The sequence below is a fragment of the Pistacia vera genome, unplaced genomic scaffold (genome assembly GCF_008641045.1).
Source record: "Pistacia vera cultivar Batoury unplaced genomic scaffold, PisVer_v2 Contig427, whole genome shotgun sequence".
NCBI lineage: Eukaryota > Viridiplantae > Streptophyta > Magnoliopsida > Sapindales > Anacardiaceae > Pistacia > Pistacia vera.
In genome coordinates this window covers 1,052,413-1,076,747 of record NW_022196254.1, presented here as the reverse complement: position 1 = coordinate 1,076,747, position 24,335 = coordinate 1,052,413, and the positions used below count along the sequence as shown (strand labels likewise).

At 35.8% G+C, this 24,335-nt stretch overlaps 2 protein-coding genes across 10 annotated transcripts; both read left to right on the top strand.

Annotated features, from left to right (window-relative positions):
• Positions 1-3,780: 3,780 nt before the first annotated feature.
• Positions 3,781-16,277, top strand: LOC116143271 (VPS35 endosomal protein sorting factor-like). Its single transcript, XM_031428728.1, has 22 exons — positions 3,781-3,980; positions 4,616-4,879; positions 5,485-5,670; positions 6,123-6,282; positions 6,514-6,610; positions 7,279-7,448; positions 8,200-8,366; positions 8,761-8,949; positions 9,118-9,207; positions 9,668-9,748; positions 10,362-10,505; positions 11,444-11,526; positions 13,072-13,213; positions 13,321-13,404; positions 13,821-13,982; positions 14,059-14,146; positions 14,380-14,457; positions 14,741-14,807; positions 14,917-15,013; positions 15,252-15,368; positions 15,449-15,505; positions 15,835-16,277. The coding sequence occupies exons 1-22, from the start codon at positions 3,867-3,869 to the stop codon at positions 15,970-15,972; spliced, it is 2,775 nt and encodes a 924-aa protein (XP_031284588.1). The 5' UTR covers positions 3,781-3,866; the 3' UTR covers positions 15,973-16,277.
• A 2,651-nt stretch (positions 16,278-18,928) lies between these two features.
• LOC116143215 (protein suppressor of white apricot-like) lies at positions 18,929-23,294 on the top strand. Of its 9 annotated transcripts, none has more exons than XM_031428647.1 (4): positions 18,929-19,417; positions 20,127-20,284; positions 20,761-21,558; positions 21,758-23,294. In XM_031428647.1, the coding sequence occupies exons 1-4, from the start codon at positions 19,156-19,158 to the stop codon at positions 23,195-23,197; spliced, it is 2,658 nt and encodes an 885-aa protein (XP_031284507.1). In that variant the 5' UTR covers positions 18,929-19,155; the 3' UTR covers positions 23,198-23,294. The 9 variants fall into 9 exon arrangements, with proteins under 9 accessions (XP_031284507.1, XP_031284515.1, XP_031284516.1 ...); XM_031428655.1 differs by adding an exon at positions 20,432-20,524 and having other exon boundaries at positions 19,277-20,284; XM_031428656.1 differs by adding an exon at positions 20,426-20,524 and having other exon boundaries at positions 19,277-20,284.
• The last annotated feature ends 1,041 nt before the right edge of the window (positions 23,295-24,335 follow it).

Sequence of the window (24,335 nt, the reverse complement as noted above, 5' to 3'; positions counted from 1 at the left end):
GTTCTTCGCCGCGGCGACGAGACGGCAGAAAAGTTCCTTGAGGTTTCTAGAGAATTCTCCATAGGGGTAAAATGACCATTCTACCCCTAATTAGCAGGTAAAGTAGGGAGTAAAATGCAAGGAAATTTCATGGAGAATAGTGTAAAACGGGGTTGAGTTTGTAAAGAATTAAAGGATAAAGGTGGAAATTTCAAGAAAGAGTAAGGGCAAAATGGGAAAGAGTGTATATTATATGAGCTAATAAGGGTTAAGTTCTCTTAACCCATTCATTTCACCCATTTCCACCGCCTCTTCATCCCCCATTTCCTCTCAATTTCCTCACTCAATCTTCCAAGGGATTTTTGAGAGTTTTGAGTTGGAATTTGACCAAGGATTGATCCTAAGCAAGAAGAGGTAAGAATCCCTACTCTAGAGATGAGTTTTATTTATGTAAGGGTTAAGTTCTTACTAAGTTTATGCTTAGGAAATAAGGGAAAGCTAAGGTCCAACAAGAGTAGAGAGTTTTAGTGGAGACTACTCAAGTATGAGGTAAGTAAATCCCAACTCAAGTTGAGATTTGAGATTTCTTTTGAGTAGAGATTTAGTAGGAATGATGTATGCATGTTTTATGTAGTATTTGAGAAATTGAGTAGAGATAAACATGTATGTTGTTGAGAAATTGTGTAGAGATATATGCTTACTTGTTGAGGAATTAAATTGAGATGAGTATTCATGTTGAGTTGTTGGATACTTCTTCTTTATAAGGAGTATAGATGTGTGATGATTTGAGATGAAGTTAGATGAGATTGAGTATGTATTTTGGGAGTGTTCTTCCATGGTAGGGAGTATGCCCATGGAAGAGAGTTTACTTCCAATTTTGGATGGTTAAAGAAAGAAATAGAGTTGTAGTTAGAGAAGAGTTTTATATGCACATGAGTTGTTTGAGGAAATGCCTAAGAGAAGCATGAGAATGAGTTATGAACCTTAATTAGTGCAACATTGCATATTGGCATTTCATAAGTTCATTTATGAGTATGAACCATCCATATGCATTAATTGTGCATTGAGAAGTAGCTTGAGGAAGAGATGAATATTAGCTTGAGCAAGAGTAGAGAATTTTGAGTATAAGCTATACTATGAGTAATAGTTTGAGTGAGAAAGAGTAGAGAATGTTGAGAATAGCAACTCTTAAGAGTAAAGAGAATGAGAACACTCTGATAGTAAAGAGAAAGAGAGATTGAGCACTAGAAGAGAGAAAAGTGCTACAGAAGAGAATAGAGTAAGTTGTGCGATGGGGAACCTGTGAGTGATGAGTAAGTCACGAGAGTGGGTGCTTTGTGATCCACAGTCGTGCCTCCGGTGAGATGGGGCCGTGACATTTAGAGAGAGAGAGAATACACTCACATGGCCAAAGGTTCCGAATCCATGCATAACTAAATCCGATCGGTAGCAAAATGAGCGGAAGTCACGTAGAGTGGTAGCACCCAACCATGCCTCCGGTCAAATGAGGTCGTGACATTCCAATGAGTAAGAATGAGAAAGAACAGAAATAGAAAGAACAGAGATGAGAAAAGCTAAGAGTTAAGCTGTATTATGAGTACTAGCTTGAGTATGAGTACTAGCTTGAGAAAGAGATGAGCAAACATGAGAAAGAATAAGAGAGAGATAAAAGCATAGAGTAGGTTATGCGATGGGGAACCTGTGAGTAATGGGTAGAGTATTCCCGCATGTACGCCGCATTGAGAGAGCGGCATGAGTATGAGATAGAGAAGTGGTGTAGCCCGTGAGAGTGCATGCGGATGAGGGCTATACCCAAGTACCCGAGAGAGAGATTATACACTCACATGGCCAAGGGTTCCGAATCCATACATAACCGAGTCCGATCGGTTAGAATGAGGAAAAGTCACGTAGAGCGAGAGCGAGTCCCGGCCGTGCCTTTGGTAAGATGAGGCCGTGACTACGAAAGAGAGTTAACAGAAAAGAATTATAAGAAAGAGAAACAGAAATGAGAATGAGATAATAGAAATAATTAAAGAATGAGAAAGCTTGAGAAAGAATGAGATAGAAAGAGAGAGAGTATGAGAAAGAATGCGGAAGTTTGAGCTAATAAGAATAGAAAGTAGAAGAAAGAAACATGCAGTTCTTTTGTATTAATTGCATGTAGAGCTTATACAAGCGAGAACCATGATTTTCCTTCATGGTGAGTATGATGAGACTAAGAGAGAACCATGATCGTCCTTCATGGTGAGTAAGAATAAGAGAAAAAGAACAGAGAGAAAGAAAGAAAAAAGAGCAGAACAGAGTTAAAGGAGAATAACAGTATTAGAAAGAAAGAGGAACAGTGAGAAATAGAAATAGAAGGACAGTAGAGTAAGGAAAGAACCAAAGAGTGAGTTGCGGGGACAGGTAGTAGAGGATTTACTTACTGAGCATTGTTGTGCTCACCCCATTGTTCTTCTCTGTTTTGCAGGAAATAGGAGCAGCGGTCGGATGGACGTCGAGGAGCGAAGAGTATTGGCACCACTGTCCACCAGTTATGATATTTTGTATTAATTAGAAAGTTTTTAAATACATAGTCTTTTGTATTTGTAAAGAATTCTATTTTATGAGTAAAGAAAATTTGAGCCCACTATTTTCTATACGCTACGTATATCTATAATTTACATAGTATGTATTATAAGAATAGTACTAAAGAGGAGGTGTTACAGGTGTTGTTTGTAATTTTGACAACCTAAAAATAAAACTTTTGAAATCTTGCAAATTGGCCCCCAAGTTCGTTTAAGCTCGCGAGCTCGACGAGCCGAGCTCAGATCAGATCGAACTTGGCTCGTTACTGTTCACGAGCTGCTCGAACTCAAGCTCGACTTGACTGATTTCGAGTCGAACTTGAGCTTACGACGAGCCGAGCTCGAGTAGCTCGTGAGCTACTCGACTCGTGTCTCATCCCTAGTCCTAACCATCTTTAGGGTGTGTGGGTCCTCGTCTTTCATAATCATATATCATTAGTTTACATTGATACCAAAAAATGTACCAACTTGAGTGATCCGATTGACTACAGTAGAATTGAAACAGATGAGCGTATGACTAACTAAAATTAGCAAAAAACGTAAGCCAAGGAAAAGAAAGTGAAAATGACACCAAAAGTTTTAAAGTGGTTCAACTAGTTATTTCTCAAAGCTATATCCACTGTTTTCTATTGTTTTTCTTTGATTGAGTACATAATACAATCTCTCTTCTCCAAAATAATTCTCAACCCCCTTATACTATTTTTTGGGTATTTATACAAGAATTTCTAAAAAGTAAGTGGGATAAATCCGAGATAATTTCAGTGATTATATGCCAAAATCGAGCTAAATGGATATTGACATTATCTCCTCTGAGATATTAGGAGATAAGACTTATATTCTGATTTGTTGGACAAATGTTAAGTAGGTCACAATGAGCTTCGTTTTGATCGAGCTCTATCTTCTTATTAGCTTTAAATTGCAATAAGCTTTATATAGTAGCGAGCTTTATGCTATACGAGCTATCGACATCTCCGAGCTTACAAAAAATTCACGCACAACAATTTAAAATTAATTATTATATTTAATATATAAATATGTTTTCATTCTTTATGATAATCCTCCCATTAAAACGAAACCTTTTTTTAAAAAAAAAAAAAAAAAATTACATGCATATTAAATTTTAAAAAACTTGATCATTTATAGTGAATATGAGTAAAACGGTGCGTAGCGGCAATTCGTTTGATTGTATAAATGAACACGATCAAAACGGTGCGATTCCGAATAACCAAACGCAGACAAAACAAAACACTCTTGATCCCGATCCTATAGCTCGAGGCAAAATCAAAGAAGTTGAAGAAGCACAGTACAAGCTGAGCTCCAATGGAGTTCAGGCCTCGGGATTACGCGGCCGAAGATGAATCTCACGCGCTACCTCGCTTACACGCCGACGATCATCCTCTCTTCTCTCCATCTCCACTGTCAGACCACCATCAGGTCTAGTTCGATTTAAATTTATTCGACTTATTGAATTCGTAGCTAATTGCACACGTGGAATTCAAGCTTTGACTTTCTCTTCACTTTGTCGAATTTGAATTTGTTATCAAATTGACATAGTGTAGTTTTTGTTTCTGTTTGGTTCACGAGAAAATATTGCTTAAAATTTAAATTCTGATGACTGTTTTATTGAGTTGAATTTTTCTATTTCATTGATTTTCTCTGAAAAAAAGGAACATATACACATTAATTACGTGTCACATCATTACAAATTTTACGTTTAATTTAAACACTTTTAAATTTCACATTATATATCTTTTTAAATTTTTTCTAATTTTACTTTACGTCTGGTATCGATAAGCATTGGCATTGAAGTTGTATTTTGACTGTGTTTTATGTTTATATTGCAAGGTAGTTGTGTTATATTATATGAATCTAAGCAATTCATCTTTTAGCGTAAGAAGAAAATGTTTATAATGAAGCTGTAAATTGTTATTTTAATTGTGAGCCTGTTTGAGTGTCATTTCTGGCTTGCGAGTGTGGAAATTCTGTAGCATTTGACCATGGTTTGTTTGTTTAATTTCTTTTTGGTTATTTTTATACTTTTGGAGGAGTTACTTAAAATTGTTTTATAGGTTGAGGATGTTGTGGACTGCGAAAATAGTGATTTCTTTGATCCACTAAGAGCAGCGGATGTTAATGCGGTGGTTCCTATCGAGGATATAGAAGATGGTGAGAGTAGTTCAATGCTTTCAAGTGAAGCTTCAAGTCAAGTTTCAGTTAAAGAATGGATATCTTTCAAGAGATTCTTAATGCAGAAATTTCCTGTCTCCAAAATGGTTTCGCTCTCTTCAGTAAGTAAAATATTCATTTCTTTCCTATTTATATTTAAAATTTTAGTTCAAATTTAGCTTGCCATGCAACTGCATTCAAATCATCATTATTGCAGTAGTTTCTACAGATATGGATTTTGTGTTTTGACATATTCTCATGGGTATTCATTTTATTTGGTTGCAATGACACTGAATCAATGGTTGTGGTGGTTGTCATGGTAGTTTCCTTTGTAGGTTCCTATTTAAGTATGATATACTCCTTGTTAAATTTAATGGTTTATATTATGTTGAAGAATGCCTGTTATTTGGTCTCTTGGCTTAAGAAGGAAGTGTTGTGACTTCGTTGATAATAATATTCCCCTTTTTGAGCAAGCTTGATGATTACCTAGTACATTATACCTTTTCATTTTTCTGTCTTCTACTTATAAGTCATAACTTTGAAGATTTTTTTTTTTTTTTTTTTTGTCACAGTGTCTGATGTAATAATTAACTGGCACAGGTATGGTAATCATCTCTTATTTAGTTTTTAAGTTGTTTATTTATTTATTTATTTTTAAATCTGTAATGAATATTAATTATTTTGTTGGCAAGAATTATTTGCTGAATTTTTTTTTTTTTTTTTTTGGGTTGTGAATTACTTGGTTATCTTTAGCGATTTATTAATTTGGTAGGGCAGGCCAAAATCTTCAACAAGTATGCATCTAGAGGAACTGGATGATCCACAAAAATTTGCTGATGAGGGTGTAAAGGTCATAACTGGGAAAGAGTATGTCTCACGATTACATGAACTGAAGGATGAAATTAACCGTTCTTGGCATGCTGAAGATCGTGTAACATCACTGAAATTATCTATAAAGGTGAACATTATGTTTTAATTTCGGTTATTTGTTTTCAAAATTTTTATATGAATACCATTTTGAAGATCGAATCCAGGAGATTTGTGAAAAGAAAAAGCAAAGACCAAAAAGTAGTGGTGCTAGTTAGGTTTTTGTCTTCAACTATCTGTCTTGAGAAAATTATTTAGATTGTTTAGGATCCATTGCCAAGTGATAGTTTGTGAAGTTACTTGTTAGTTGTGCATTGCAGTTCTAGCTTTAATGTTTTACTCTTTTAGCTGATCTAAAGACTTCATTATTCTTTTGTTCAAATTTATGTAAATATCTTTTGTTCTTCTCACTCTGTTTGATGGAAAATTTCACGCAGCTGTTACTTTATCATCAGCATATATTTTTGAAATTTTTGGTCTGATAGCAATAACCTAATTACTGATTATTTATGTGATTTTCAAATCACTTCTTCCGCTCTACAGGTGGCTAGGCTTCTGATGGATACATCGGTTTTACAGTTTTATCCCACATTATTTATTCTTGCCACAGAGGTAATGGACATACTTGGGGATATGGTGTGGGAACGCATCAAGCAGAAAGCTGAATTTGCTGAGGATGGAACTAGATTTTGCTCTTTACCAGGTGACCATTTAATCAGTTTGGATGTTTCTCTCTCTCTCTCTCTCTCTCTTTCTCTCTCTTTTGCATCGCTTTCTCTGTTTGTGAGTTGGTATCTCTGCTTTTCACCTTTGTATGAATGGAACCAAATTTACCATTATTAATTTGTTTAAGATTTATATTGATACTAGCTGTTTACTTTCACCAAAGAAAAGGTTATAAATTTTCTTATGAAACCTTTGGGATTTATGGCAGAGAATTTTAAAGAGAGCAGTATTTGCTTTGATGCCAAAGAAACTTGCAATAACTGGTTTCATAAAGTTGGTACCATCCGAGAGCTTCTTCCACGCATGTGAGGTCCTTATCTTCTCATTTATTCTCATATTCTCTATATTTTTATTCTAAGCTTCACTGATAATAGTCACATGAAGTAGATTTTTTTTTAAATCATGAGACAGAAATATTTTTTTATATTGCTGTGTTGTTTCAGTTTAATCAGGACTCAAGTTACAACTCTCACGTGCAATGAGTTTGTAGATTTAAGTTTCATTTCAAATTAGAGTGGCCTCATGCTTGGTATTGCCTTGGTTCTAATTTGCTAGTACCAACCTGAATAATATGCTTTATCTCTAAAATTATATATGTTTTCTTAAAGACCATTCTATGTTTACTTATCATAAGAATTAAGTTACTGGAACAAAAACCCAAATATACAATTAAAATTTTACTCTATAAAATCTCATTACTTCTTATATGTTAGTCTGTAGTAACAATGCATGCAAACTCACCAGTTTTTTGAAAATTGAGTAAGGAAAGCTATTATGAATAAATGACAACAATGAAGTGAGGAAGTAATAAAGCAATTATTTGTCAGTTTTAGCTAAATACATGAGTGTCTTAGAGTTGGTTTCTTAAGATTGCCAGTGTTAGTATTAAATGTGCTGAACTAGTTGTGCTTGATGCACTTGAAGATATAGATTGCTGATATTTGTTATTTTTTTATTTGATAATGTACTTCAGTTATTTGGAACTGGCAATATTGCCTTGCTGGCGTTTTTTGCATGATCAACATGTTGATACTCTCCAGCGCCTGGTATTGATGACAAGAGGGTTAGGAGATCCATTGGCATCTGCGTATTGTCGTCTGTATCTGGCTCATCGTGCACGGAAGTTACCCTCATATGATATGGGTATATGTTTACAATTATTCTACAGACAGAAACATACGCTTTTCTTCAGAAATGGCATATCTATTTTTACATATATTCTAAACAGTTTTAGCTTGTGCAACCGGATGAACTTGGGGCATAATATGCTGTGGGTTTAGTCTATCTGGTTCAGGATTCAAATACTGGTGTAACCAAGTTTGATTCTTGCAATAGTGGCTATATATGGTTTTCTTATATTAGTTGTTCTCGCCTAAGGACACCATTTAACCAGGCATTTTAAATTTCTTTTTTGGCCTTGGTTGAAATGAAGATTGATTTTGGCTATCAAAGATTTTTTGCAACCCTTGATGATTGTTCTTTTTCTAAAAGAATCGTTTATCTTTTTATGTTATTTCATAGCCTATCGGGTTTTATTTTTGCCATCTTAATAAGATTAAAATGTACATAAAAATTAGGAGAGAAGATGTTTAAAGGACCTACGATCCTATTGACAGTTGTCCATTCTTTACAAATTTTCAAAACAGTGCCCAAGCTTGTATTTGGGAAATAGGTATCTAATAAATCCAATAGGCTCTATGATCCTATTAGATATGTATGAATTAACCTGGACTTTAATTTACATGTGTTATGGACCCGGGCAAGTGCTAGACCTTGGTTTTAACTCTTGCTGTATTTTCTTATCAAGCACTTAACTCGTTCCAATGGTAAAACAGGTCTCATAGAATGTTTATATCAGTTAATGTCAGAATGTTTATACTCAGATTTGTCACAGGACACTTAATTACATCTGTTAATGACATCAAAATCCTATTGATGTGGAATTCATCAACAAAGGAATCAACACATGGGAAATCTACAGATAACAAAAGGTTGCTTGTCAGTCTAATGGAACCAACTATTGAGTACATTATGAAGTGCATCTTTAAGGATGCATCTCAGGTCAGTAATTTAGTTTCCATGGTAATCTTGATTGTTTTAATCAATCTATTTAAAATGGTTTAAATTGCCATTTTCCTGTAATTCTTGTCCATAAAATATAGGCAGCAAATTGATTAGTTAGTTACCCCTGGTGCATAATTTACTAATTTTAAAGAACATAAATATTTTTTTACTCTGAACACTTAATAACACAAAAGTCATAGAGTGCAGCAGACTAATTTAGCTTTGGACTTCGCAAAAGTTGTTAAAGAACTTCCTTTATGATTATATTGAACCCCCATTTCATCTCTTTTGCATACCTGTATGATGCTGGTGAAGTTATTTTATTCTGAATTGTTTCTCTAGAATCTGCTGTCCTTGTGACATACTGACTTAATGATTTATATATTGAAAGAGGCAAGTGGGCAATGCCCTTGTGGAGCTTGGACTGGGAAGGAATCAAGTTGAGTTGTTTGGGAGTAACCCATATGTCTCAGTTATTCTTCATCATCTGCTCAAGGAACTTCCCACTGAAATAGTCAGCTCTAATGCTGTGGAGATCCTTCGTCTGATTGAGTGCAGCAATGATGATTCTTTTGATCAGGTCTTTATCTGATGAGTACATTTATCCATAAGTATTTTCATGTTTACTATGACTTTAATTTTCAATATCAACTATTAATTATTATTATTGGTGTTGTTTGTTATTATTATTTACTAATATTATTATTGTTGCTGTTCTTACTTACAACTATTTTTTGCACATGAGCAGTGTTTAAATCACAGATTACTTGGATTTAGATTGAGTGAGAGCAAACCTACAATTGGCATTATCCATGCAGTTGTTGATAGAATTATTCAGGTATTTAGAGTGTTCATTTCCTGTTTGCTTCTAAATTCTTTTATTATTTTTTCTTGCATGTGTTTTTATCAAGAATGCATAATCTCATTCAGTACTTTTTAAGTAGGTGTTACATCAATCTATGTTAGGGCCCAATTATTTGGTTTCTCTATATTTTATTTAAATGGTAGATGGGATCATTTGGGTGATTCTTCTAAGAATATCATTGGGTATAGTTAAAGTAGATTATTATTTATGGGGGAGAAAGAATGCAATTTAGTCAAACCGAGCAACTAAATTTCTTATAGTCAAACCGAGCAACTAAATTTCTTACAGTAAATGCTCAACTCTTGTACAAAAAGCAGTTAACTGGGTAGTAAAATTTCCTGTTGACAAATACATAAACACATACAGATGTGTTTGTTCTCTGTATTTGTTCCACTTGTAATTATTTTCCATTGTTTTTTGTGCTTTCAATCAGGTTGTAACTGTATATGATAAACTTGATGACTACCTTAAGGTTGTGGATGCTTATGTGGATATCATTCTTCAGGATCGGATGGTGAGTTTGAGTAGATTGTGGAATTGTGATACCCTTGTGGACCTCTATTTCTTCTAATGAATACAGTTTCGGCAGCTTGCTCTGCTGTTTTTATCTGGTGGATTATCAAAGTTTGTTTTGTTGGTCATGAGTTAGATCCTAGGTAATTTCTTGTATGCCCATGAAATGGATGTCTGTGATTGTTGAATTTGTGGTTATCTGATTAATTTGTACTTTTAAGATTTTTACTTTTTTTTATGAAGCTTCTGAGACAAAGTGAAACCGTGCTGTGTTAAGAAGAATGGAGTTCTTTTAGGTTATGCTCAATCTATGTTTAAAGTTTCATGAAACTAGGTTCAGCTTTAAATTCTACTGGAATATGTATGAAAAATTCTTCCAAAGTAGTATAATGAAAAATGGTTCTGAGAATAACTGGGATGCTACATTTTTTATTTGCTCTGCTGGAACTTCGTTTGCCTTCTCTCTATGATGTGTTCACTTTATCATTATTTCAAGTTCATATATTGCTGCACTTAAAATTAATGCAGGCTTGTACCTGTAAACATAGTAGTGTAAATGCTTCATTTCCATATGTTTGCTATGTTCTATTTTCTCTGAATCTAATGACTGGCAGGATAATCATCTGAACACCATTTTAGAAGGCATTTCAGAGCGAGCATGCTGTAAAGAGATTGTTGAAGATGAAGTGGTAGGCCTGCAGTCCATCTTGATGAAGTTTCTTTCTCATTTCAGGAACTTAGAAGATGTATTGGCTTTGGTAATACTTCTACCTTGTCTTCTGCATTTGTTTTTTGTTTTAATTCTACCAAAGTAGCCAAAAAATTGTAAAACCCGCCAAATTTTTAATGTTATCACCCCCACCCTTTTTTTTGTAAATATCTTGAAAATTCCGCTAAACCTTCAGTGATTTTATGGTTCTATATGATAAATAATAGATTATCCAAAGATTTTAAAATCTTAGGGGTGCGTTTTATATAATATAAATGAAAACAATTTTTTTTTAATTGAAAAAGGATAGGTAATAGAATAAATCTTAAAGGGTTTACATAATATTTAATAGAGATTCCGCTTTTCTCTTGATTGAAATTCATCTCTTGTTATTAAGAATTTTCAAACTATAGGGACTCCATAAAATTATGTCATACTATAGGAGTTCCTAAAATAGCATAAAACTATGGGGGCTTTTTGAATAGCGTCAAACTTTCATCAAACTATAGGTGTTTCTTGGAATAGCCTCAAACTATAGGGGTTTCTTAGAATAGCGTCGAACTATAGGGGTATATTGCTTCAAACTTTAGGGGGTTTTTATATAGTGTCAAACTGTAGGGGTTTCTTAAATTGCACCGAACTATAGGGATTTTTTTTTTCTTCAGATTTTTAAATTTCTTTGTATTCTAACAAACCTCAAGGGGATTTTGTAATATTTTTCCTAGAAAAAGGTTAATATTACTTAGAGCCCTGATTTTGTCATCAGAAACTAACTCACCACTTTGAAGCTAAACCTTGTTTATTCTAACAAACCTCAAGGGGCTTTTGTAATATTTTTCCAAGAAAAAGGTTAATATTACTTAGAGCCCTGATTTTTTCATTAGAAACTAACTCACCACTTTGGAACTAAACCTTGTGTATTCGGAGAACTTAACAGAATTTTATGATTGAATAACTTGTAAGCATTTAAAACTTTTTATTTTGTAGGGACATTTTCTAGAGATCTTGGATGTGATGTATGGGAACTCTCAAAATTTTATTTATATGCAAATCCTTAGTATGGCAACAAGGTACTGTTTTCTAACTTTTTCTAATCCTAACTACTCTAGCCGAAATCTTGCCTGCCCATTGCTCTGCCATTTATTTCTTCGACCACCCTTTACCTGCATGAACCCCATCTCACCTTGGTGGAGCAGCCACTGCTAACATTAAGCACTAGGAGAATAGTGGTGGGTTAATATTAGACCTGGCAAAAGGGTGGGCCGGGTGGGTACGGGGCCGGGTAGACACGGGTCATGGGTAAAACGGGCACAGATCCACGGGTCAAATTTTTCTACAGGTCGATACATGCATGTGCAGGTACGGGTTGACCCGCGAGTCACCCGCATATAATGGCATTTTCTGTTTTTTTTTTTTCACTGTTTTTTGTTATTCAAATTCGAAATCATACAAAAAAAACACAATGCTCACAATGCAAATAATGCATCAAAACTCAATGCTCATAGTGCAAATAATGGTAGTTAAATGTATTGTCTTGTTTGCCCAAAGCGTTTGCCAACTTGTGAAAGTGTTTACCTCTGAAAGTGACTGTTGTTGCTGAGAGTTAGGCGACGTTGGAGTGAGAGAGAATGAGAGTGAGAGGAGAGCAAAAGCTGTTTCGTCATCGGCCTAGGTTTAGGAGTTGCCGTTCATCGGCGTGACAGGGTGAGAGAGTTCAAACTGAGCTGAGAATCGCGTTGGAGCAGAATGAGAGTGAGAGGAGAGCTGCAGTTGCTGCTGTTTCGTCGGCAACAGCCTAGGTTTGGGAGTTGCCGTTCGTCGGCGTGAGCACGAGAGAGTTGAGACTGAGCTGAGAGTCGCGTTGGAGCAAAATGACAGTGAGAGGAGAGCTACAAGTACTGTTGTTTCGTTGGCAACAGCCTGGGTTTGGGAGCTGCAGTTCGTCGGCGTGAGTGAGCACGAGAGAGTTGAGATTGAGCTGAGAGTCGCGTCGGAGTAGAATGACAGTGAGAGGAGAGCTACAACTGCTGCTGTTTCGTCGGTGGCGGCCTGGGTTTGGGAGCTGCCGTTTGTCGGCGAGAGTGAGCTATGACCGTGGCTGTGTGAGTGAGCTGTGAGTGTGCTGCGTGAGTGAGCTGTGAGTGTGCTGCTTGAGTGAGCTGTGAGTGTGCTGCATGAGAGAGTTGAGTGTGTAGTGTCTGACTAAGTTGCGTTTAGACTTTAGGGTTTGTTAATAAATTGTATTTTAAATTTTTTTTTTTTTTTTTTTTTTTAAATTCAATTGCGGGCACCAGTGGGTATTACCCGACCCACCCACAAATTTCACGGGTAGGCTGGGTACGGGTAGCTTTGAAACATGCATTTTAGAGGGATTCGTTCACCCACGGGTCTGGGCCCTCTTTTACGAGGTCTAGTTAATATTGACTATTGAAGTTTTATTTAACACTCACACAATAAAGCATGTGTAGAATCCACTTTTTACCACTTTTTAGTAGGATATTTTTATGGTCCTTTAAATTTTTAATTTGTAATTTCCTCTCTCTCTTTCAGCTCACATTATGATTGATTAGTTTGTATATATAATAATATAACTTATACTTATTTTTGTTGTTCAGAAATGGTAATATACATGATCCAACCACTGTACAGCTAGTTTTTGAAATTTGTCAATCTCTACATGATGGTATGGATTTTGCAAACATGAAAGATGATGATCATCAACAACCAGCACGGCTGATTTCTCGTTTTGTCCAGATGGTATTACATTTAACTACATACTATCCTAGAAATTGATATTTATAAGTCAATAAAATTGTGGCTATCAATTTGAGTTGTGATATTCATTTTTTGCTCGTTATTGTTAGGTTGACTATGGAGTAGAGATGGAAGGGCATTTAACATTTTTAGTTGAATGTCGTGGTGCATTTGGCGGCATAAATGAACTGAAGGTCTGCATAAATTTTTTTTGTTTTACTTTTCTCTGCTTCAAGCAAGCATGGTAACAGAGGCCTTTATGAATTTCAAAATTTAATTACAAGTCCTTTAATACTCATGTATGAATGTTATATTAAAGTTGTGTAATTTTCTGAGAATACTGAATTACATGCTTCCCCCGTACAGCCCATTTTCAGTTGTGGTTACATGTTGTGCAGTTGCCCTTTATATTAAGGAGCATAAATGGAGCCAATATTTATTATTATATTTCAATTACAATTCCTTGTCAGTTCATATATCCTAGATTTGAGGGAAATTTTGGTCTTTGGATGTTGGCATTATAAATACATACATCATACATTCATAATTGTTTGTTTTATAAATATATTGATACATACATTCATTGTTGTGCTCTTTAATTTACTTGTAGGAAACTCTTGTTCACTCAAGCAATTGTTTGGTGACAAAAGCTTTGAAAGATGGAAGAAAACATCTTAGTTTTGTCAAATCTTGCATTGCATTTAGCGAAGTCACAATACCGTCTATTTCTACTCAAATTAGGCAGTTAAATCTTTACCTCGAGACAGCTGAGGTAATGCTTCTTTTTTGATATAGTTGTTCATGTCAATTGCACCATATTAATATACTTATTTATTTCAAGAATCCAGGTTGCCATGTTAGCTGGTTTGGTTTCTCATGCTGATGGATTGATAGATTCAGCAGTAAGCTGTTTAAAGAGTGTGGATTTGATTAATGGTTGGTTATTTACTTATTATTGCAGCACTTGCTTAAGTTACTTGCATCTGCACTCTTTTTATATTTTGTTTTTCCCTCTTCTGGTTTATAATGTCATTGCTCTTGTTAGATTGCTTATGCTCATTGTGTTTGTTCATTTCATCAATGATGTAATAGTTCATGTCCAGCTGTTATATGACATTTTGATTTCAATTGGTTTCTAAGTCATCTTTTCTTTTCTGTTTTTTCTGTAGGCTTCCAAGCGCAAGCTGATGTTGATGAAATCGTAATCTCAATTCGCAAACTATGCAGCCTCTTGGTTATGGTCCCAGGTCATTAAAATTTTTCTTCTTTTTCTTAAGTTGGTTATGATCCAGTTGTGTGATTGTTGTTTTCTATATAAAACCTTGGTTAGAAAAGTGACAAAAGAGGAATACAAGATGAAGATAGATTATTGGCTGAATATGGAGAACCCCCTTTTCTTTATATTTTCACTTATTTTGTCGAGTCTGAATTTAATTGAATTTCTCTCATATATGTATGCGTGTGCATGAATATGGAGACGATGTGTATATATATATATATATATCACTGACTTATTTTTCACATTTGAAGGTAATCCTGAACTTGGATTGACGTCCACTCTAAAGAACATACTTCCTCTTGTTAATTCGCAATCATGGTGAGCCTTGTTCTCTCATCTTTTAATGTTGAAAACAAACTTCAATTTCATTTTCTGATTCAGTTCATTATATTTGGTAATCATTTGATACTTTAAGACGTTATTGTAGGATGACATCAAGAATGAAGATAAGGATATTTTCTGCAATAGTATCATTGTCAGCCACACTTTCACAAAATAAGCTCCCATACCATACAGATCTTGAGGTAATTCCACACTTCTATTGAAAGGTTTCATGGAAATTTGCAATTTCTAAAATGATTCTGGGATTTGGTCCGAATATTGATATTATTTGTTGAAAAAGATATTTGATGCTCTTGAAATTTGGGTTGGCTTTGTATTGGTACAAAATAATTTTGGGATTATGCATTCCATAATCATATATCTACTAATACATTACTCCATCTCCTGGTCTCTTGTGTATCTTGCCCTTTTTCCTTCTAGATTCCGGGCAATGACTTATTGTTTTACGGCAATTCATCCTACGTAGAAGAACTTGCCTCTTTCTCTGAAGATGTACTTAAGAATTTAGTTGAAGCCATTGAACAAGAACCTTCAACGGTAACTCCTTTGATTAAATCATTATAATGTATACATACAACAATTTTTATATGTATTGACTTTCAATGCTGCAAATATAGGCTGCTCGAGGAAACATGGCTCTTGAAGCTTGCAACTGCATAGTATCATCTTTCAAGGTTCGGTATTCAACTTTCTCTACCATTTTAGGCTTTTTTAAGAGAATTTTGATTGGCTAGAGAGAAAAACTTCTCGATGTTTTCTCTGCTTTTTTAATCCTTTCATTTCCTCCGCTAGTAGTAAACCAGACATTGCATTAATGATTGTCTTACTGAATGAAAATGGCATGGGATCCGATCAAACATTGGTGAGATCCCATTGCCGATAAGCAAACATTCAAAGAGGACGATTTCATTTTGCTCTCCAGGGCTTCTATCGTACCAATTTTGATATGTTTCATTATTCGTTTTAATTATTAAAATCATCGCCATCTTTCAATTTTGAGCAGATTAATGAAGATATACGACCAATCTGCTCCAAACTGATAGAGACTGCCAAGCTGCATTTAAACTCTAACAACGAATATCTGCAATCGACCATCAAATTTTTGGATCAGCAGTCGCCAACTTCTGGAGTGGCAGCTTAACAAAACCATTAGAGTTTGAACTTGGTGAATGGTTCAATTATGCTTTATTCTGTTCTTTGAATGATAATTTGCAAGTATTTTTAGAGACATGAAATTAAATGCTATAACCAAACTAGTTTTGTATAGAAAATAATATTGCCGGTTGTATAGATTATTTTCAAGTGAATCTATTGTATTTGTTATCTGCCTTGTAAAGTTTTGTGCTGATTTTCCAAACTTGAATATGATAATTGATGGATAAGCAAAATTTGCGGAAATTTACCCAACTTATCGGAGGTTTATTGAAATGTTGTACAATATTATGAACACCCATACAATTTGTCTTAATATTAGGCTTATCCTTTTAAATTCTTAGATGTGGAACAATATTTCACTTTTTTTTTTATTTTTTATTTTTTTTGTGTTATTTATAAATAAGTAATTCTGATATAGTATTACTAATCGATAACTGTCTAAAATTAAGGATTATTTCAAGTAATTCACGTCTTTGTTAATAGGATAAGGGCATTATTGCAAAGAGTACGTAAGCACAAATGACTATTCCTGGAGAAGATTAATTGAAACAAAAAGAAGTTTTGAAAACCAGAAATTTGCAAAATGCCAACTTGATTTTGCAAAATAAATTTACTTTAATTTTGTTTTTTTTAATTTTTATTGCAAGTATGGATTCAAATTCAATATTAACTTCGTTTTCTTGATTTTGTTTTTATTACAAGTATGGATTCAAATTCAATGTTAACTTTGTTTTTTTAATTTGTTTTTGAGATGGGTTTTCATTTTTTGTGAGCGGGATGCTTCGGCCTATTGAATATTCTACAAGGTCAATGGGTTAAGTAAATCACATATGTGATAGATGAGCACTTCGTAAAACTCGAATATAAAATCTCTAAGCTCCGTTTGTTACGCATTTGGGAATACTATTAGGGTGCGTTTGGTTCAGGAAATGTTATATTATTGAGAAATATTGTATTACTAGAAAGATAAATTACTAGGGAATCTTTAGAGAAATGTGTTTGGTAGGTTGAAATAAATTGATGGGTATGTTATAATAATATGTTTGGTTGGGAGGATAAATGAGTGGGTATGTTATATAGATTATTAAATTACCCTCATTTTAAAAAAATAATATAATATTATTTTGATTATTATTTTATTATATTATTTTTAAATTATTTTTTTAACCCCCTATATTTGAAATTTTACTAAAACACTCCAACCATATACAACTTTAATTTATAACAAAATCACCCCTACTCACCCCAAGCCACCCCTGGTAGCCACCACCATCACCGGAAGCCGCCGTAAAGGCGCACGACCAGTTGGATCTGGCTGGTTGTACGCCAATATGGCATAATCCGGCCAGATCTAGCCGTGAATATGGTCGTTTCATGGTTAGATCTGGCCGTTAATATGGCCATTTCATGGCCAAAGATGTGGCCGTGAAAAGACCAGATCTGTGGCATTTCACGGCCACATCTTTGGCTGTGAAACGGCTAAACCTGACCATTTCCGGCCATGGATCACAAATCCATGGCCGGAAACGTCTTTATCGGCACACGACCGGCAAGATCCTGCCTGTCTTGTGCCGATATGATGAATTTCACCAACGGCCAGCGGTGGTAGCTAGCGGCCGGTAGTGGTCTTTGATGGTTGGGGGTATTTTGTTAACTTTTAAACTTTTTGTGACGGGGTGTTTTAGCTAAATTCTCAAATGTAAGGGGTCTGGGTAATTGTTATTTGGTAGACATATGAAGACAAATATATCCGAAATGATAAATTATTAAGGGCAAAATAGGGTCAAAATTAAGGGGGTGTTTGTCTGAGCTTATGAAAATTAGCTTATAAGCTAAAATTAACTTATAAGCATTTGAAATTTTAAGCAATTACGTGTTTGGTTAAAGTACTTATAATTGACTGATAAGTAATTGACGTGTTTGGTAAAATGTGACTTATAAGTACATTTTATTATAAAATTACTAAAAAAGGTACTACATTAAATAAGGGCATACTATAGAATTTTAAAATTAAACAAGGATAATGTGGTAATATACTTGGTCAAACTAGCTTATAAGCAAAGTGCTTATAAGCAAAAAAAAAAAAGTACCTCCCCCCAACTTATTTTTTTTAGTTTATAAGCTCAACTTATAAGCTCAAAAAAATTATAAACAAACAGGTCAACTTAATTTTAGAACTTATAAGCAATTTTGATCAGCTTATAAGCTTAGACAAACACCCCCTAAGATTACCTCGATAATCTTATAATAACACCCCTTAGGAAACTAATCTGATTACCCCCAATATTACCAACAGTAAACACTATTTGCAATAAAAGATTACGTAATATTTTATTATTTGACAACCAAACGAGGGAATATTGAAAATTAAACAAAGATTACAGGATTAATCTTATATCACTCTGAACCAAACGCTACCTTATTAGTATTCCCAATACAGTTAAACAATAAAATTGACTTATTATCAAAATATTGTTCTATATTATTCAATTTCTTTTAAAACCCCATAAATTTGTTAATTTAACTAAATACCCCTAAATATATTTTTTTTAAATTACAAAAAAACCCCAGCAACCCTCCAGCGGTGGTGGCCAGTTGTCCGTACTTAATGGGTGGATTGGGGGTGTTTTTGTTAACTTTTAATATTTTATTATAGCGGTGTTTAGTAAATAAACAAATATAGGAGATATTTTGTTAATTTTTAAATCTTATATAGTAATACCCATCTAATTTAATTTTTTTTTAAAATATTATTCTAAAAAGTATAGAATAATGAATTAAACGGATATTAAGTAACCTAAAGTCTTGTCATTTGACCATGAGCCAAGTGATTCGGATGGTTTTTCTATCATGTGGTGAAGACTATCGATGAAATGTACAGTTTTGCATGATGAATTTTTTACGAAGGACCTTATAATTCATTATGTGGCTAGTTTCTTTCAAGTCACCCTAACCTTTTGATTTTTAATGGACCCCCAACTTTGCTATATCTGGATACTTCCCCTCGCAAAATCGACTTACACGGTTACACCTTTCCTTGTAGACGAAGAAGATAATAAAAACCGCCTATTTGACCGTTTCTCTGTAGAAGTAAAATTAAAACGTAGGGTTCCATTCAATCTCCCTCTCCCACGCTCCAATCGAACGGAAAAAAAAAAAAATTCAATCGATGGATCTGGAGGTGATTGGCCGCCACGCGCTACTCTTCGACGACGACACCAACGCATCGTTCGTGAACTCCGCGGCCGCCTTGGTCGAGTGGAACTCGCTCTCCATCGACCGTTACGACGTCCGCCATCTCCTCTCTGCTCCTCCGCCTCGTGTCAAGCGCCGCCTCTCGCCTTCACGTCATCCGGATTCCCCGTCGGAATCGGAGCTCGATCACGAAAGATACCTCGATTTACCTTCCCCGTCAGCAGAAGACAAACAAGGTAGTACTTTACACGTCAATAGTATATATTTTTTTATATCAAAGTATTGCATTTTTGAAGTTCTATGTGTAAATTAGGGTTTTAATGAAAGTGTTATTTTTGTGCTTTAATTGTTGTATATAAAAAGAATATGTCATTTGTTTATTTGTCACATTATTGAAGTGTTACAATCAGTTAAAGTGAAATGTATCGGTCAGTGTTAAAATTGATATTCTCTTGGGCCGTTTGTTTGGCGACTGAGAATACGATTGAAAAGAAAACAAAATATTCAGTTTATGTTTCATGTCATTTCGTTATTTGTACTTGTTTGGTTGTATGGAATGGGAACTAGGAAGACAAGAAATTTTTGAATTTTATGTTACATTTAGTTATTTTTATTAAAAGTGTGAAGCCAGGCTTAATGAAGAAACATAGTCGATATTTCTTTTACAGAAGTCGCTTTTGAATGCATTATCAGGCCAAAAATTTGGAGCTTAGTTTTTAGTTTGTGTGGATGTTATTTATTTCGTCAATATTCAAAAGTTGCAGGAAGAATGGTAGTTTCCAACAGTTTCATCTTTCAGAGAGACAAGTAAGAATATTCTCATCTCTTTTCCTTTAAGTTTCTTGGGCTCTTTGCAGATATGGATTGCTATTTGCTAGTACCATTAAAGGTAAAATGGTTGTATTCAAGATCGGTTGTTAACTCTACTTTTCTTTTTATTTCCAGATTTGGATGATGGAGCCGGACCTGTGAATGACGGTGGCTATAATGCTGTTCCCTTTTCATATGGAAACACTGGTGAATCCACCGGTGAAAGAAATGCTGATGCTGAGTCTGGGTTTCGGCCACCCTTCCCAGTGCCAGAAAGTTTACTTCAAAACCTAGTAAGTAGATGGGATGATTTCTATTTATGTCATGATTTTCGATGTTGTCAGCATATAATTGTCTGTTTGATACTTAACCAGATTGGCCGAATGATAGTTGTGAAAGGTGCATTTGTTATTCTAAGGCTTACCATGTCTAAGTTTCAGATACTTGGAGCAGAGATGGAAGTTCTTGTGACCCAAGGTTGCCATTCGTGGGCTCCTTGTTTCCTTGTGATGTCATGACAAGGGGCCGTGCAGGTGGGATTAGGATGATAAAAATTTGTTGCTTTCACAAATCTTAACCCTTGAGAGCAAATGGGATGATACATATCTTCGTAGAGTTCTGTTTCTTGATCTTTGTGGTTATCTTAATATAAGTGAGATTTGATTGGTTTTTTCACTTGGGATATCTTGTTAGACTTTATTGGTTTTTGAATTTCTGGTTTATGTTTGATAGTATTGAGATAGACATATTGTTTTATTTGTTTTTTCAGCCACCAACAGAGAAGCTACATCAAATCATTGCAAGGACTGCTATGTTTGTAAGCAAGCATGGTGGGCAATGTGAAATAGTTTTGAGGGTCAAACAAGGAGACAACCCAACTTTTGGGTTCTTGATGCCTGATCATCATCTGCATTCATACTTTAGGTTTCTCGTTGATAACTCAGATCTTCTGAGTGAAGAAAACAAAAATGAAAGTGGGCTTGATCAAGCCAGTGGTATTGGAGGAGGTGGTGCATTGTCTTTGCTTGGTTCTGTGTACGGTTCTGGGGAGGATGAGGATGGTGGAGCTGAGGATACCCCAGAACTTAAAAGAAACGAGTCTGGGAGCGCTTCTGATTCTGTTAATGCAGCCATTTCAAAGGGTTCCAAACAGACAGAATTGCCTGGAGATATGGCTAGGAAAGATGAGAAAGTTTCTAGGCATTCACTTCCTTCTTCAAAAGAAAAAGCTCCTTTGATAAAAAGAAACCAATCCATTAGCGCGGTAAAGGTTAGAACTTCAAGTGGGACGAAAAAAGAAGGTGACTTGGCTTCACTTTGCCCTGCTGCTGATAAGTTACAAGCTTCTGCTTCACCAAGCATGCCCAAGGTTGAATTACCAGTTGTGGAGCCTCCATCTGATATGAAGAGAGCGGTTGATAAGATAGTTGAATTTATCCTCAGAAACGGGAAAGAATTTGAGACCATTCTTGTCGAACAGGATCGTACATATGGAAGATTTCCCTTTCTTCTGCCATCAAATTTGTATTATCCCTACTATCTTAAAGTTCTTCATAAATCTGAAGAGGTGAGTTTCTCTGATGTTATGTTTTCTGTTCTAATCATGAATTATTTTATCACAAGTTTGTCATCTATTTGTTTAAGATCTTCACATTCCAAATTCCATGTGCTATGACTACCCTTAGAATTTGTCCAAAATTTCATTATGTCCAAGAATTTTCTTTTCCCTTCTTTTTGCTGATATGTTGTTTATCATTGGTTTACAGTCAAAGTTACCTGGCAAGGGTTCCAGTTCTGATAGGCATGATTCAACAGGGCTGGGGGTGGACAAGAAAAAGGCTATATCCAAAGAGAGTGATATGCTATCCTTAGGATCTGATATACCTTATGATTCTGACAAGAAGGAAAAGTTTAAGATGGTAATAAGCAAGTCAAAGAAGGATGGACAAGAACAACCTTCAAAAGTCACCCAGCCTAATGTTGGTGTCACTATGGATGCAGCTGCAGCCGCTGCCATTCTTCAGGCAGCTACACGAGGCATTAGAAACCCCAATCTAGATATTCTATCAAAGACATCTTTAAATGGTTCCAGTCAAGGCCCTAGCAGTGAGGGTGGACAGGCTTCTCAGCCTCAGAGCTCTAAACAGTTGCTGGATCAGAAGGGGAAGCCAAGTATTCCTGTCCCTGTTGCGAATGCTATCGCAAAGTCAGCTGCTATTGCAGCTGCAAGTGAGGCTGACTCATCCGAAGCCAGCTTGACAGAAGAGCAGAAGTTGAAGGCTGAGAGATTAAAGCGGGCAAAGGTGTTTGCTGCCATGATTAAAGGTAAAGCAGCACCTTCAAAAGATGAAACATTGCGCGGCTTATCTGTAGAACCTCCAGATTCTGGGTTTTCTGGGTCAGGTGCTGAGTTTGCAAATCTCTTGGGCAAAGAAAGAGAGGGCAGTTCGGTTCCGGTTGATGTTGATACTTTTGACAAAAATGAGAACATTGAAATGAAAGATACTGGTGAAGATAGTGAAAGACGTTCAAAGAGGAAGTATCGTTCAAGATCTAATAGGGATGTAGAGGAGGAGGAAGAAGAAGAAGAAAAGGAAGAAAATGATCACAAGCGCTCTAAAAAGAAACAGCATTATCGTCGATCTTCACACCACAGCAGGGACAGAAAAAGACATTCCTCTTCGAAGGACAGAGATTCTCGGCATCGGCACTCACGACATCGGCATAAGCAACATAAATCCTCTGATGATGAATCTCAACAGTCCAAGGATTTACAGAAGCGTGATAGCTCCTGCGACAATGAGCATCACCATTCTCTATCTCGACACAAGCATGGTTGCTCCTCTGACGATGAGCACCACCGTCGTCGACATCGAAGCAAACACAAATATAGCTCCTCTGATGAGGAGCACAGACACCGAAGCAAAGGTCATAAGCATAGGAAGAGGTCTCACTCGGAAAGAGAAGTGGACTTGGAGGAAGGGGAGATTAAATCAGATCAATCAAAAGCAAGCAATATCAATGCCCGTAGTAGAGAAACTTCTGTGGATATATCAAAATCATATCATGCTAGTAGGGAACCATCTGTGGATTTATCAAAATCAAATCATGATGGAAGGGCTTCATCTCAGCCTTCCAATTCAACTAATGAAGTTCCTGATGATTTGAGGGCAAAAATTCGAGCCATGTTGATGGCAACCTTGTAATATTTACTTAAATTAGCAGCGTAACACTTTAACCTTCTTTTGTAATATTACTTATCATAATCTATATTTTTGTTTAATGTAAGCCAATTTTGCAATCTTTCTTGTACTAAGGATCTCTTTTCTAATTTACTATGATGAAGGCATGGTTTTAAAACCCAAACCGGCCCAACCGGTTTAGCCGGTTGGACCAGGACCCGGGGTCTTCTCTGGGTCGGGTCACTCTTTTTAACTATTTCAAGTTCAAAATATAATAAACACATCCCTGATTAATACGCATCAGTCCTTGAAGGTTTCAAATCTAGCAAACACACCCTCTGGCCAAATGCAAATCGGCAATGACTTTCCCTTTTCCGGTAACCTTCCACCTTCCCTTACTGTCGGAAACCACCTTCTGACTTTCTCTGGCGCTGTCACGCTTCATCTCTAGCCGTCGTGTGATGTTTCGTCTTCCACCTTCGCCGCCTGATTTTTCTTCCATTTCCCGGTGTCGATCAGCCTTCTCCGGCATCGACAGGCTTCCTCAGCCACTGATCTACCTTCACCCAAGCTCCCTTGCCGTCGTTCACGAAGATCCAGTCATTTCACCAAAAAAAGCCACCGCGACCATTGACTTCCACCATTGATCTGCCATTTTCCGGTGATGCCTCTACTTGCTAGCTGCCGATTCGCCCTCCCCATCATCCGATCCACCCTCCCTGGTGTGTCGCCGTTGCTTTCCCAATCAATCGTCGATTTGCATTTCGCCACGGTTGTGTTTGCTAGATTTCAAACCTATAGGGTCTGATGGTATTTATCAGGAGTGTTTTTGTTAGATTTTAAACATGTCAAACCATTGGTTCAACCGACGGTCCAACCGGTTGAACCGTGACCCAGCCATTAGAGCGGGTTGCCCATCGGTTTGGTTTTTAAAAAAGTGGATGAAGGTACCAAATTCTTTGTGTGTTTCATTCATTTAAATGGTTAAAAATAGTGTTTTAATAACCAACCCAAGTAAAACCTAGCAAAGTTGTCGGGTCCTAGGTTGACTAGTTTGACCGTTCGATCAAATCGGGTGGCCAAAAGTTAAAAATTTAGCAAATACACCTTTGAAAATTACAATTGAGTCCCTATAGATTTGAAATTTAGCAAACACATCTCA

What these genes read in the sequence shown, in the direction of transcription:
- LOC116143271 (XM_031428728.1), top strand. Translation starts at nt 3,867, where the DNA reads ATGGAGTTCAGGCCTCGGGATTACGCGGCCGAAGATGAATCTCACGCG. An exon ending in CGAGAGCTTCTTCCACGCAT is followed by an intron (nt 6,611 to 7,278) that starts GTGAGGTCCTTA and finishes AATGTACTTCAG; the next exon opens with TTATTTGGAACTGGCAATAT. An exon ending in TCTTTAAGGATGCATCTCAG is followed by an intron (nt 8,367 to 8,760) that starts GTCAGTAATTTA and finishes ATATATTGAAAG; the next exon opens with AGGCAAGTGGGCAATGCCCT.
- LOC116143215 (XM_031428647.1), top strand. Translation starts at nt 19,156, where the DNA reads ATGGATCTGGAGGTGATTGGCCGCCACGCGCTACTCTTCGACGACGAC. An exon ending in GTCAGCAGAAGACAAACAAG is followed by an intron (nt 19,418 to 20,126) that starts GTAGTACTTTAC and finishes TTTTATTTCCAG; the next exon opens with ATTTGGATGATGGAGCCGGA. An exon ending in TTCTTCATAAATCTGAAGAG is followed by an intron (nt 21,559 to 21,757) that starts GTGAGTTTCTCT and finishes ATTGGTTTACAG; the next exon opens with TCAAAGTTACCTGGCAAGGG.